The 14,197-nt window shown below is 48.6% G+C and overlaps 1 protein-coding gene across 5 annotated transcripts; it reads right to left on the bottom strand.

Moving 5' to 3' along the window:
- Nucleotides 1-6,048: 6,048 nt before the first annotated feature.
- Nucleotides 6,049-12,573, bottom strand: LOC136659960 (zinc finger protein 420-like). Of its 5 annotated transcripts, none has more exons than XM_066636859.1 (4): nt 12,498-12,572; nt 11,353-11,435; nt 10,993-11,119; nt 6,049-7,607 (listed from the first exon to the last, which is right to left on the bottom strand). In XM_066636859.1, exons 2-4 carry the CDS (start codon nt 11,374-11,376, stop codon nt 6,187-6,189), a joined length of 1,572 nt encoding a protein of 523 aa, XP_066492956.1. In that variant the 5' UTR covers nt 11,377-11,435; nt 12,498-12,572; the 3' UTR covers nt 6,049-6,186. The 5 variants fall into 5 exon arrangements, with proteins under 5 accessions (XP_066492956.1, XP_066492959.1, XP_066492958.1 ...); XM_066636862.1 differs by having other exon boundaries at nt 11,353-11,431; nt 12,498-12,515; XM_066636861.1 differs by lacking the exon at nt 12,498-12,572 and adding an exon at nt 11,852-12,273.
- Between the last annotated feature and the right edge of the window lie 1,624 nt (nt 12,574-14,197).

The raw sequence follows: 14,197 nt of genomic DNA, 5'->3' as shown, positions 1-14,197 counted from the left end.
GTGGCCCTTTTCTCCTCATCTCCTGCAAAAGATTCTGGCACAGTGTTTGGAGACCAGAATTCAGTCCCACTTCTGGTTACTTGCAAGAGTTTGGCCAACCATGATAAGGGCAAAAGAAAAGAGACAACATCCTGGTCTCTTGGATTATTGTCCAAGATATTTTCTGTTTTATATAATAAAGTAAAATGATTGTTGGGAGAGTTAGGACAGACAAAAGAAAATATTTCTTGACCCAGCATGCAATTAGTCTGTGGAACTCCCTGCCATAGGAACTGGTGCTGGCAAATCACCTAGATGCCTTTAAGAGGGAACTGGACAAATTTCTGGAGGAAAAGTTCATCATGGGTTACAAATTATGGTAGGTATGTGCAAGCTCCTGATTTTAGAGGCAGGCTGCCTCGGAATGCCAGATGTGGGGAAGGCGCATGTTGTATCTTGTCTTATGTGCTCCCTGAAGCACTTGGTGGGCCTACAGGAAGCTGGACTAGATGGGCCTTTAGCCTGATTCAGCAGGGCTCTTATGTTCTTAGAAGCAAAAACAATGAGTGTTGTCTTTAAACTTTGAATGGTAAAATGTTCTAGATGGGCCTTGGGTTTGGTCCTGCAGGACTCTCTTAAGACCCATATAAACCTACCCAGACCCTTCAATTAGCCATAATATACCCCTGAGATCCCTTCACCTCCCAGTATAAGAAGAAACCATAATATCAACATAACCTCTGGCAGTTACAGGCTCCTGCAGCTTTTCTTGACTACTCTTGTGGGCAGCAGGAAAACCACTGCTAATGAATCCCCCAGCTAGCTGCAGTTTCCTCTTCTGACTGCATTTCTTGTTTTCTGCAGCTTCAGTACACAGGGGAAAAGCCCTATGCATGTCAAGTGTGGGAAAAGCTTCAATCACAGTAGTGCCCTTAGATCCCATCAGGGAATCCACACAGGGGAGAAACCCTATACATGCCAAGAGTGTGGAAAGAGGTTTATTCAGAATAGCCAGCTTACGTACCATCTAAGAAGCCACACAGGAGAAAAACCTAATCTATGCCAGGAATCTGGAAAGAGCTACATTGACAGTAGCTCCCTTAGCTCTTGGCTCTTAGCTCCCAGTAGCTCCCTGTGTGGATCAGAGAATCCACACAGGGAAGAAAACCTATACATGCCAGGAGGGTGGGAAAAGATTCAGGGACAGTTATGCCCTTAGATCACATCAGACACAGGGAAAAAACCCTATACATGCAAGGAGTGTGGAAAGAGTTTCAGTTACAACAACACCCTTAGGTCCCATCAGAGAACCCACATGGGGGGAAAGTCCTATATGTGCCAGGAGTGTGGACAGCGATAGTAGTCAGTAGTGCCCTTAGATTTCACCAGATAAGCAGTACAAACAAGGAACCCCATACATGCCAGGAGTGAGAACAAAGCTTCAATCACCATAGTTCCCTTAGAACCCCTGAGATGTATCTGTGGTTTACCACAAAAGGGAGAAACCCTATATGTGCAAAGAGTGGGAAAGGCTTTACTCAGAATGGCCACCTTGCAGGTCATCAACGAATGTGCATTGGGAAAACACCCTATACATGCCAGGAGTGTGGCAAGAACTTCTGTGCTCAGTCAAGGCTTACTGTGCAGAAAAAGGAACACAATGCAGAGTAATATATGCTGGTGGGTGGATTGGGGGGAAGCATATTCAAAGTTGAGTCCCTTCCTTCACATCTTTGTTTTACTGTTTAAGTTCCTGATATTTCTCCATGTCCTGCTGAAATGGTATGAAGTTCTTTATGTGTTTCAAAGAATAAAATTTGTCAAAGAAGACCCAGTGAGTGGCCTTTCCTGATAAAGGAATTAACAGCCCAATCCAGAGCTGCCCAGAACATGAGCCTGCTGTGGCACCAAGATGGCAGCCGTGGCATCCAACGCACCCTGGGCAGCTGCTGCAGCCTCCTTAGGAGAAGGGGACTTTTGTCCCCTTCCCCTGGATAAGAAAAGTAACCCCGCAATGGGGCTACTTGATTATGCAGCAGCTCTTGATCCGTTGCAGATTCAGAGAGTCCCCTGTTGGACTGTGTAGTTGAAACACAACTCTGGCTCCAGTAGAACCGAACTCCACTGGTTCCGCCTGCCTTCCGCTCTGCTCCCTCCTCCTACCATGCCTCCTTCCAGTCCTCCTCCTGCCCTCTGCCCTCATATTATAATGCCATTGTACAAATCGATGGTAAGGCTGTCTCAAAATGCCAGGTGCATGGGAGTAGCAACAGGACTTGGATATCTTATTGTCTTGTGAGCTTCCTGAGGCATCTGGTGGGCCACTGTGGGATGCAGGAAGCTGGACAAGACGGACCTTTGGCCTGATCCAGTAGTGCTCTTATGTTCTCATGATACAATGCAAGGAAGCAAAGAAGGAAACAGAGGTATGTCAGTCTGGATTTCTGAAAGGAAGAGTAGTACTTAATAAAGTCAGGAATGCTGGATTTTAGAATAACTTTGCTCTCATGATGACATTTGAATGAATTGCTGCCCATTTTGGAACAAATATTTTTGACGTGGATAACCCCATATTCTTTCTTCTGCAGCTGCTGGGATGGCTTCCTGGGACCTGTGTCGAGATGGTAGAAACTCTTCCATGAGTTTGATCATTCATCAAACTAAGGAATGGTCAAATCCAGAAACAGGTGCAGCTGGAGCACCAACTGGGCAAATGCACCCTGATCAATACCTGTTCCCTGGTCACCCAAAAGCAAGACTGGGGCCAGGAGTATTTCTTAAGCCCTGTTCAGACCATCTGGGCACTGAGACCTTGAATCAGCAAATCTCATGCCCAAGAAACCTGACTTTTGTCTGGACTTAATTCCAGGTGGTTCACCCCCATCTTAATTGTGCAAGAGGAATGTGGAAGAAAGGCACACCTGGGATTTTGTAATGCAACCAGTTCTAAGCAGTGAAGCAAACCTGACTTTCTTGACAAATGGCCACTTGAAAGAAGCATGAATACTGGCAAGGTGTGGCACAGAGAGGGCTCCCAGAGGAGTCACTTTCTTGTGCCAAGCCAAAACTGAATGATAGGGACAAAGACAGTGCATCAGAGCATGTGCAAAATGTCTTTTCTCTCTTCTGCGTCTTTTGCCAAGTACATGGGCTGGGAGGCATATTTCCAGGCTGGAAGACTGGCTGACACCTCCCACAAATTAAGCCCTGGGATTATGTGGCAGGCCCTTACTACCTAACCCATGTGTTGCCAAAAGGGCAAGGTTCTTTTGGGGATGGAAGCAATGGAACAGATCAATGGGAGAGGATGAAATTGGATTTATTAACTTTGCACAAGCAATAATCCCCAAGACAAACAGAAATGTCACTCAACATGGAAATGATGCCTCCTCCTATGCAAGAAAGTCTCTCTGCTCCATGTGAAGAGCTGCAAGTGGAATTTTGAAGCTGAGAAGTCTACAATCTAGAACAGGGGTCTCTAAACTTTTCGGCCAGAGGGCCACATCAAATATCTGGTATGGTGTCAAGGACCAGAAAAATAAATACATTTTAAATATAAAATTTAAATAAATACATTAGAAAGCCTAAGGCCCAAAAATGTCACTTAAATTTTTTTTCAGGAAAACCAGGAAGTGATGCTTTTAGGTCTTTAGAAGTCATCTGAGGAGAGGCGTGTGGCCTCCTGGCCCTCAGAACACCCCCTAAACACAACTGGAGCGCAGCTCTGGTCACATTCAGATGAGCGGGCCAGAGGCTTGCAGGGGACCAGAGTTTTGCCACAGGTCGGATAGAGACTTGCCATGGGCCGCATCTGGCCCCCGGGTTGGGGTTTGGAGATCCTGTTCCAGAAAGTGACTGGAGGGAGCCAGCAGAGGGAGGCAGGGGCGAATAGGGGAAGCAGAAAGCAATACCCTGCACTTTTGTGTGGTGAGGGACCAGGCAGGGACCAGGGACCAGGTGAGGGATGAAACTAAAAAGCAGATGAACATCAAAGCGGAGCCTGATTTAGTTTGCAAATTTATTTTAGCCAGTGAAAAAGGTCAATAACTATATTATACAAGTGCATGCATGTGAAACCTAGAGATAAACAGAAATAAAAGAAAAATAGACAAAAATATGTTGGTGGACATAGTGAAAGGTTGGATGAAATAGAACAAAATGGGAAAGCACGTAGATGAAATTTGAAAAGTGGTTGTAATTGAAAATGGCTGAAAGAGCAAAGTGATGAAAGTCAAGTGGTAAAGTCAAGGTGTGGCTGTATGCCATTCAGCTCCATGTACTTACGCTTATATAACTACTGTACTCACTATGATTATTAAGAATATTTTCACACCACTTAAGAAGATGAGAGGGAAAGGGGTTACCCTTTCTAGCACTAGCATAGGAGTGCCAATGGGACATGTGCTGCATCCTGCAGTTGGGTGTCACTCACGGAGGCCTTCTCAAAGTAAGGGAATGCTTGTTCCCTTACCTCAGAGCTGCATGGCCCTTATGTCAGTGCTGGAAAGCACTGACATCAGGGGTTAGGATTGTACCCGAAGATTCACAAAGGTGAACTGGCAGCAGTAGAAAAGGTGCCAGGTCAGTTGCTTTCCCCTTGCTAAGTAGAAGAGTGTGTTTTCTTAAGCAGACTCCTTACTCAGTTAGAAGAGGTACTGGTTATAACTGGTATTCAAAGGCTCTGCATCACCACGATCAGCAACAGCCTGTGATCAACCCCCCCTTCCCCCAATGAATTTGTCAGGTAGAGCAGAACAGTGAATATTTAGTTTTCACATTTTTATACCCCCCTTCCTCCAAGGAGCTCAGGGCAGTGCACGTAGTTCCTTCGGTCACAATCCTAACTCCTTATGTCAGTGCTTTCCAGCACTGGCATAGCGCTGCCAGTGGGATGTGTGCTGCATCCTGCAGTTGGGTGTCACTCACAGAGGCCTCCTCAAAGTAAGGGAATATTTGTTCCCTTCCCTTAGAGCTGTGTTGCCCTTAAGTCAGCACTGGAAAGCACTTTTCCCTTTGTGCCCTTCCTTTCTTTTGTCCTCACAACAACCCCGTGAGATAGGTGAGGCTGAGAGTCAGTGACTGGCCCAAGGTAAACCAGGAAACTTCATGGCTGAGCAGGGATTTGAACCTGGAACTTCCCGAACCACCTGATCATGATGTTCTGATGTAGGACAAGTAGTGCTGTTGGTGCTGGTTTGTCTTTTGGTTCTCTATTCTTCACTGCAGGGCTGGTTGGATCCTCCCTCCACCTGAAGGAAGCATGAACTAGGATTAAAAAGTGATATAGCATACCTAGGAAAAAAGCTCCTGCATTAATTGTTGTGGGAGGGGGCCAGAGCTGGAGGAATTGGTTAGTAACATTACTTAAAAGGTATGTGGTGTATGTGTGTGTGTGACTTTAATTTTATCTTCTTCTTTGAGAATAAAAATTCCACCTGACCTCTGCCTTGTTGGAAGGTACCAGCATGATCCAAGGTTGAGACTCACACAATAAACTCCCTGTCCTTTTGATGATCAACTACCTGCTGAAGAGTTCTGTAGAACTCAAAAGTTTTCTGTTTGATACTTTTGGTTTCTACTAAATATCATCCTGCGTTGAATTGTGGTTCTTTCTTCCTAGAGAACAGCCATTTTCAACTACTGTGCGATAGCACACTGCTATACTGCGAATGGTCTGCAGGTGTGCCATGGGGAAGCATCATTTATTAGTAGGACCATTGGGGGATATGAGCCCCCCATCAACAGCATAGTGTGCCTTGTCACTGCTATAGTTGAACACAATCAGTCTTATGTTGATTTCATAGTGAGAGGTGACCACATCATCCTATCCTTTACTGCAGGTATGGCTGGGGCTGGGCTGGGGCTGTCTGTAATTTCCTGATACAGCTGGAAATCTGGACAAAGAAGTCTCCCACACCAAACCACAGGTCAAGGAACAAGCCAAAAGTCCCGCTAGGTACCCAAGTGCAGTCTTTTTGGTTTGCAGATGTTCTAGTTTGGAACAGTGCAAGAAGAACATGGACTCTTGGGGAGAAAAATTGTAGGAGTCACTAGGCATTTGTTGACAAATTTTATTCATTAAAACAGAGATATGAGAACTTTATACACCTTTCAGCTGAACACTAGAGAAATATCAGGAATTTTATAAACAGCAGAACATGGATTTGAATATGCTTCCCACTGTTCAACACACCAGCATATATATGGTTACTCTGCAGTATGTTCCCTTTTATGCGCAATAAGACTTGACTGAGCACAGAAGCTCTTGCCACATTCCTTGCATGTATAGGGTATTTTCCCAATGCGCATTCGTTGATGACAAGCAAGATGGCCATTCTGAGTAAAGCTTTTCCCACATTCTTTGCATATATAGGGTTTCTCCCCTTTGTGGATTATCTCATGGGATCTCAGGGAACTACTGTGATTGAAACTTTGTCCACATTCCTGGCACGTATAAGGTTTCTCATCCGTATGGATTATCCGATGAAATCTAAGGGCACTACTGTTATTGAACCGCTTTCCACACTCCTGGCATGTATAGGATTTTTCCCCCATGTGGGTTCTCTGATGGGACCTAAGGGTGCTGTTATAACTGAAACTCTTTCCACACTCCTGGCATGTATAGGGTTTTTCCCCTGTGTGGGTTCTCTGATGTGATCTAAGGACATAACTGTCCCTGAAGCTCTTCCCACACTCCTGGCATGTATAAGGTTTCTCTCCTGTGTGGATTTGTTGATGAGCTGTAAGCTTACTACTGTAACTGAAGCTCTTTCCACACTCCTGGCACATGTAAGGTTTTTCCCCTGTGTGGCTTCTTCGATGGGATGTAAGCTGGCCATTCTGAATAAAGCTTTTTCCACAGTCTTTGCATGTATAGGGTTTCTCTCCCGTGTGGGTTCTCTGGTGAGATTTAAGGGAACTACTGTGATTGAAGCTTTTTCCACAATCCTCACACATATAGGGTTTCTCCCCTGTGTGGGTTCTCTGATGGTATTTAAGGGCACTACTGTGACTGAACCTCTTTCCACACTCCTCACATGTATAGGGTTTTTCACCTGTGTGGATTCTCTGATGGGACTTAAGGGAGCTACTGTCAATGAAGCTCTTGCCACACTCCTGGCATATATAAGGTTTTTCTCCTGTGTGGCTTCTTAGATGGTACGTAAGCTGGCTATTCTGAATAAACCTCTTTCCACACTCTAGGCATGTATAGGGTTTCTCCCCTGTGTGGATTCTCTGATGGGATCTAAGGGCACTACTGTGATTGAAGTTTTTCCCACACTCTTGACATGCATAGGGCTTTTCCCCTGTGTGGAGTCTCAGATGGTATCTAAGGGCACTACTATGGCTGAACATCTTTCCACACTCCTGGCATGTATAAGGTTTCTCCCCTGTATGGACTCTCTGATGAGACCTAAGGGAACTACTGTCACTGAAGCTCTTTCCACACTCCTCGCATACACAGAGCTTCTCCCCTGGGTGGATTCTCATATGGCATCTTAGAAGGCTGCTGGGAATGAAGCCCTTCACAAACTCTAGGCCTGTATCTGGTTTTTGGCCCATGCATATACTTTGCTCCGAAGAACATTTCTGCTCTTTCTGTTTTCCAACCTGATTCCATACTGAAGCTGCAGAAAACAAGGAAAGAAATGCAGTCAGAAGAGGAAACTGCAGCTAGCTGGAGGATTCATTAGCAGTGTTTTCCTGCTGCCCGCAAAAGTAGTCAAGAGAAGCTGCAGCAGCCGGTAACTGCCAGAGGTGTTGTTGATATTATGGTTTGTTCCTATACCAGGAGGCAAAGGGATCTCAGGGACAGATAACAAGATGAAGAAATAGCAAAGAGACAAAAGAAGGAGGAGGCAACTAGTTAAAAACAAGAGAGTTCAGTTGTATGAAATACAGAACGCTGCACTGAAATTTCAGCACTGATTTCAGACAGCAAGTCTTGGAAGTTTACAATAAACTTAGTCATTTTATGAAAGATCGACAGCTACTGACACCAGTTGCGTGCCTGCCATGCAGATGCCCCAGGCGCTGGCCACTAAGACCCCGCAGAAGCCTCTCTGAGGCTCCCCACAAGGGCGGAAACTGTGCTTCCAGTTTTCCAGAAGTCTATAGTGCCGGGGAACCTGTGCCTGTGGGCTGTGGTCGCGTGGGGCTCCGTGAGCCTCTGGTGAGTGGGGGGGGCGGATTTCTGCATGGGGGGTGCCATCATGGAGCTTTGCCCCAGGCGTGGGGCTGCAGAGTTCTGCAGCTGACTGACTGCAGTCAGTCAGCCCTTCTACAGCCCTTCTACTAGGGCTCAATCTCAGCAATAGGTACTGTAACTAAAAAAAGGGGGGGTGGGCTGAGAGAGTATCCTGGGAATCTGGTATAACCAGCTCCCCCTTCTAACCACAGTGTCACATCTCCAAAGAACTCAGACAATCTCCAGCAACCTGATGAAGCAGCTTCAAGGGCTCAGTTAAGAACATAAAAACATAAGAACAGCCCCACTGGATCAGGCCATAGGCCCATCTAGTCCAGCTTCCTGTATCTCACAGCGGCCCACCAAATGCCCCAGGGAGCACACCAGATAACAAGAGACCTCATCCTGGTGCCCTCCCCTACATCTGGTATTCTGACTTAACCCATTCCTAAAATCAGGAGGTTGTGCATACACATCATGGCTTGTACCCCATAATGGATTTTTCCTCCAGAAACTCGTCCAATCCCCTTTTAAAGGCGTCTAGGCTAGACGCCAGCACCACATCCTGTGGCAAGGAGTTCCACAGACCGACCACACGCTGAGTAAAGAAATATTTTCTTTTGTCTGTCCTAACTCTCCCAACACTCAATTTTAGTGGATGTCCCCTGGTTCTGGTATTATGTGAGAGTGTAAAGAGCATCTCCCTATCCACTCTGTCCATCCCCTGCATAATTTTGTATGTCTCAATCATGTCCCCCCTCAAGCATCTCTTTTCTAGGCTGAAGAGGCCCAAACGCCGTAGCCTTTCCACATAAGGAAGGTGCCCCAGCCCTGTAATCATCTTAGTCGCTCTCTTTTGCACCTTTTCCATTTCCACTATGTCTTTTTTGAGATGCGGCGACCAGAACTGGACACAATACTCCAGGTGTGGCCTTACCATCGATTTGTACAACGGCATTATAATACTAGCCGTTTTGTTCTCAATACCCTTCCTAATGATCCCAAGCATAGAATTGGCCTTCTTCACTGCTGCCGCACATTGGGTCCACACTTTCATCGACCTGTCCACCACCACCCCAAGATCTCTCTCCTGATCTGTCACAGACAGCTCAGAACCCATCAGCCTATATCTAAAGTTTTGATTTTTTGCCCCAATGTGCATGACTTTACACTTACTGACATTGAAGCGCATCTGCCATTTTGCTGCCCATTCTGCCAGTCTGGAGAGATCCTTCTGGAGCTCCTCACAATCACTTCTGGTCTTTACCACTCGGAAAAGTTTGGTGTCGTCTGCAAACTTAGCCACTTCACTGCTCAACCCTGTCTCCAGGTCATTTATGAAGAGGTTGAAAAGCACCGGTCCCAGGACAGATCCTTGGGGCACACCGCTTTTCACCTCTCTCCATTGTGAAAATTGCCCATTGACACCCACTCTCTGCTTCCTGGCCTCCAACCAGTTCTCAATCCATGAGAGGACCTGTCCTCCAATTCCCTGACTGTGGAGTTTTTTCAGTAGCCTTTGGTGAGGGACCGTGTCAAACGCCTTCTGAAAGTCCAGATATATAATGTCCACGGGTTCTCCCGCATCCACATGCCTGTTGACCTTTTCAAAGAATTCTATAAGGTTTGTGAGGCAAGACTTACCCTTACAGAAGCCATGCTGACTCTCCCTCAGCAAGGCCTGTTCGTCTATGTGTTTTGAGATCCTATCTTTGATGAGGCATTCCACCATCTTACCCGGTATGGATGTTAGGCTGACCGGCCTATAGTTTCCCAGGTTCCCCCTCTTTCCCTTTTTAAAAATAGGCGTGACATTTGCTATCCTCCAATCTTCTGGCACCGTGGCCGTTTTGAGGGACAAGTTGCATACCTTAGTCACCAGGGCATCCAGGACCAGAGCTGGGTACAAAAGCACTCCCTGACAATGCACCATTTCCTTCAGAGAGAGGGCAACCCCACCTCAAAAGAGCTCATGCCATCTCCAGATGGCCTCCCTACAGGATAAAAGAACCTCTGCCATGTCTGGATGGCACCTCACTTTGTTAGCCGCATCCAGCCTCCCCCAGGCAGCAGTGCAGACATCTACTTCTTCCTAAAGGAGGACACCACACAGTACGTTGTACTCTGCAAAGCCAAGAGTGTGTCTTGTTTTACCCCGCCCATTTCCTTGCTGCCAAGGAAGTTGGAAGGTTGGAGGTTTTGTCTTGGATACCCACAGAGAGCTGTCCTCTGCTCTTCTTCCATCTCAGCTCAAGATAGAACTTCACAACTTTCAGAGGAAAACTAGTGGAGTTTCTCTCTGAAGGGATCTTCTGGCACAGAGAAAGAGGGCACAGCCCCTGGCTTTGGGTTCTCCAAGACCAGCCCTCCTCCTCCAAAGGGCAAGCAAGGGAGCAGCCACGGAAAGTAAAGCTTACTTAGTTACAAGCCACAATGGGTGCATGCTACCTTCTGGTTTTAGAAGCAGGCAACCGCAGAACGCCAGATGCAAGGGAGTGGAAACACGATGCAGGTGTCTTGTTGTCTTGGGGGCTCCCTGGGGCATTTGGTGGACCACTGTGAGGTTCAGGAAGCTGGACTAGATGGGCCTTTGCCCTGATCCATTGGGGCTCCTCTTGCGTTCTTATGTAAATATGCAAAGTTAATGGCAGCTGATGGCGCAGAGTCTCTTGGAGGAGACAGGAACCACCGGAGTGGGTTCACATAATCATCAGGCATGGCAATAGTGATACTCAGGGAATGCAACCGAGCTACCAACTCCCCCAACATACAGCAGAGGCTCTCACAAGCAGCATCGCTCAATTCAGGGAAGGGAGCCTCCTTACCTAAATAGGTCGTGTTTTCATAGTTGTCCATCATGACTACTTCATACAGGTGCTTTTGGCACTGGTCTAGCAGAGCCCACTCAGCACTGCTGAAGTACACAGACACCTCTGCAAATGAAATGGGGCCCTGAAAGGAAAAGGAGAGATGCCTATTAGCAGGTTAGCCCAGGCCATGACTGCAACCCAAAGGGCAATGCTCCAGCAGGTGAGGGAAATCTGCTTGTTTCCTGCAGGGTGCAAAGAGCCGTGTGAGAAAGTGAGGGAATGTGGACGGTCTCCTTCGCTTGGCATTAACTTAAAGTGGAGAAGCCCCCAAGATACAAGGAGGGATCCCAGCTGTTCCCTGCTCACCTCCCTTACCTGGATCAGATGCACAGCAGCCATTTCTGTTCCTCCACAAGGACCTGAGGGTTGAGTTTGCACTGTATCTGTCTCTCCACTATCTGACAGGAAGAGGAAGAGGAGAGCTGCACCAGAATTTTAAGCTCAAAGACATGCTTCATTTTGGAGGGGCTTGTCTGAATTCCCTTCCACTAACTGTGGTGACAGCCACCAGCCTCAGAATTCAGAGCAGATCGGACCCATTTCTGGAGGAAACCGAGCTACCTGAGTGGCTATTAGCTACCTGTGGAGATGCTGGACCAGGTGGACACCCTGTGGGTCTGATCCAGCAGGGTGTGCTTTGCATGTATTGCCCTCCCCAGTAGCCTATGTGGAAAACTACACTCAAAGGTGAGTGTCAACAGCAATCTTGGCAACAGAAGCCTGGAGTCCCCTCCCAAGGAAAGTCGTGATTTGAAGTGAAATCCCCCCCCCAGCTTTCCCCTTGAGGCCTCCAGCCAGTGCCTTGGATACCCACAGTGGATACCCACAGATCTGTCCTCTGTGGAGGAGGGTCTTCAGAGGACTGGAGGGGGAAGGGGAGGTTTACTCCTCCTGAGTCTGCACAGGGTGGAAACTGGGTTGGGGTGCCAGGTGGGGGGCCCACTAGGCAGGGAGATGCCTCAGGTGCGGATGGGGGGCGGGGGTCCGGAGCATGAAAGCTGGGAGTCAGGGGCAAGGACACAGAGTGTGCAAGTGTCAGAGAGGGAGCATGGGACGGGATGCCCGAGAGCTTCCTCCCTCCTCCCGGGCACGGACGGTGCTCCTCGCAGGCTCGCTGCTGGCAGGACGCAGCTGCAGCCCCGGACCCCTTGCCGCTCCGCGTCCTCCCGCAGCCCCTCGGACCAAGCTGGGAAGTGCCCAGTGGAGGCATCACCCCCGGGTGGTGGCGTAGCTGGAGGGGGCGGCGCACTCAGCCTGGCAGGGAGGCGGACGAGCGGCGCCTCCCTTCGGAGCCATTCCCGGCGGGGGCAGCAAAACGGAGCCGCTCGCCCGCCTCCCTGCCAGGCTGAGCGCTCCGCCCCCTCCAGCTACGCCGCCGCCGAGTGCCCGCTGCCCACTCTCGGACAGGGGCCGGAGCGCCGCCCCCCGCAGGGACGCCCCGACCGGGCAGCTCCACGCACCGCGCGCCCCCCAGCCCGCGGGCTCCAGCCGCTCCTGTTCCTCGGCAGCCTCCCGGCAGCGGCCCGATGATGCGGTCGCTGAAGTCATCGCCGCGCGCCACCCGCGGCCCTGCCCGCCTCCGCCGTCCCCACGTGCGGCCGGGCGGGAGGGAGACCCTCGGGCGCTTCCTTCCCGCCCCTCCGTGCCCCGGGGAGCCCGCCAGGCCACCCCCGTGCGGGAGGCGAGCGGGGCGCTTGGCCGGCCCGGGCCGCTCAGGAGGAATCGCTCCCTGCCGGCCAGCGGTGTGCAGGGCTGCCCTGGGAGGAATCCCCGCGGGCCTCAGCCAGGCTTCCTGCCCAGCCTCTGCAGGTCTACTCAGAAGCAAACCCCGGGCCGAGTGGCGCGGCCAGGTCATTTGACACCCGGGGCCCATACGGCTTAGTTAATTGATTAGATTAATTATTAATTCGTTCACATTTTAATGCCAGCCTTCCTCTGAGCTGTTCAGGGTGGTGTAAATGGTTCCTTCCCTTATTTTGTTCTCACAACTGAGAGATAATAATAGTCATGACATGAAATTAATAATAATGGCCAGAAAATAAATGCAGTGAATATTTTCCCACAAGCAAAGAATGAAATTCTGCATCAAATGGTATATAACATGATGGTACTGACCCCGAATGAACACACACACGATTCTTTGGATTTTGGAGAGGCAATCAAACAGGCGACAGGAGAATTCAAAGGACTTCTTAACGTTTACTCCTTTGCAAACGGGACCTCCACACATGTAGAGGACCAAGAAGGATTACAATGATGTGGATTTATAGGGTCTTTCCGATAGGGGAGGGGGACAGGAGGACACAAAGAGAGAAAAAATATCCAGGGGAAAATAACATACAGGCAGACACACAAAACAACATTCGGCATGTTATCAGTACAGGATGTTGATCTGAGGATGGCAATTCAATACACATCGGCATGTTTACAGAGATATCCGTTAGAGGGGGTTTGGTAGAGGGGGAGGGGGTTAGAGGGGGTTTGGACTCATCCCTTTTACCCTAACCTTTTTATCTTCATTTGTTGATTGCCCTTATCTATGACTTTTCTGTTCACCCTTGGAGGCCCATATCACAGTTAACTGGTTCTCTGAGAGGGATAGCTTTTTGGTCAGAGAAGAGCCTTATGGGTGAACTGGGCATCTTGGGATAATTCCATATTGTGAGCTGGGCACATATTGTTATCAGTATTATTCCTAAAAGCTGGGATTTCCACAACTTTGGTCACTGGGGTGTCACCCCTCCCCCCTCCGAGGATGTCTCATTGGCCTGTTTTGAGTTAAGGCAGTGGTTCTCAAACTTTTAACACTGGGACCCACTTTTAGAATGACAATCTGTCCAGGACCCGCTGGAAGTGATGACATGGCTGGAAGTGACATCATCAAGCAAAATAAAATAAATAATTATAAATAATTAAGAACATAAGAACATAAGAACAGCCCCACAGGATCAGGCCATAGGCCCATCTAGTCCAGCTTCCTGTATCTCACAGCGGCCCACCAAATGCCCCAGGGAGCACACCAGATAAAAAGAGACCTCATCCTGGTGCCCTCCCCTACATCTGGCATTCTGACTTAACCCATTTCTAAAATCAGGAGGTTGCGCACACACATCATGGCTTGTACCCCATAATGGATTTTTCCTCCAGAAACTTGTCCAAT

Source organism: Tiliqua scincoides, chromosome 9, assembly GCF_035046505.1.
Source record: "Tiliqua scincoides isolate rTilSci1 chromosome 9, rTilSci1.hap2, whole genome shotgun sequence".
NCBI classification, from domain to species: Eukaryota; Metazoa; Chordata; class Lepidosauria; order Squamata; family Scincidae; genus Tiliqua; species Tiliqua scincoides.
This window is presented reverse-complemented; position numbering and strand designations above follow the sequence as displayed.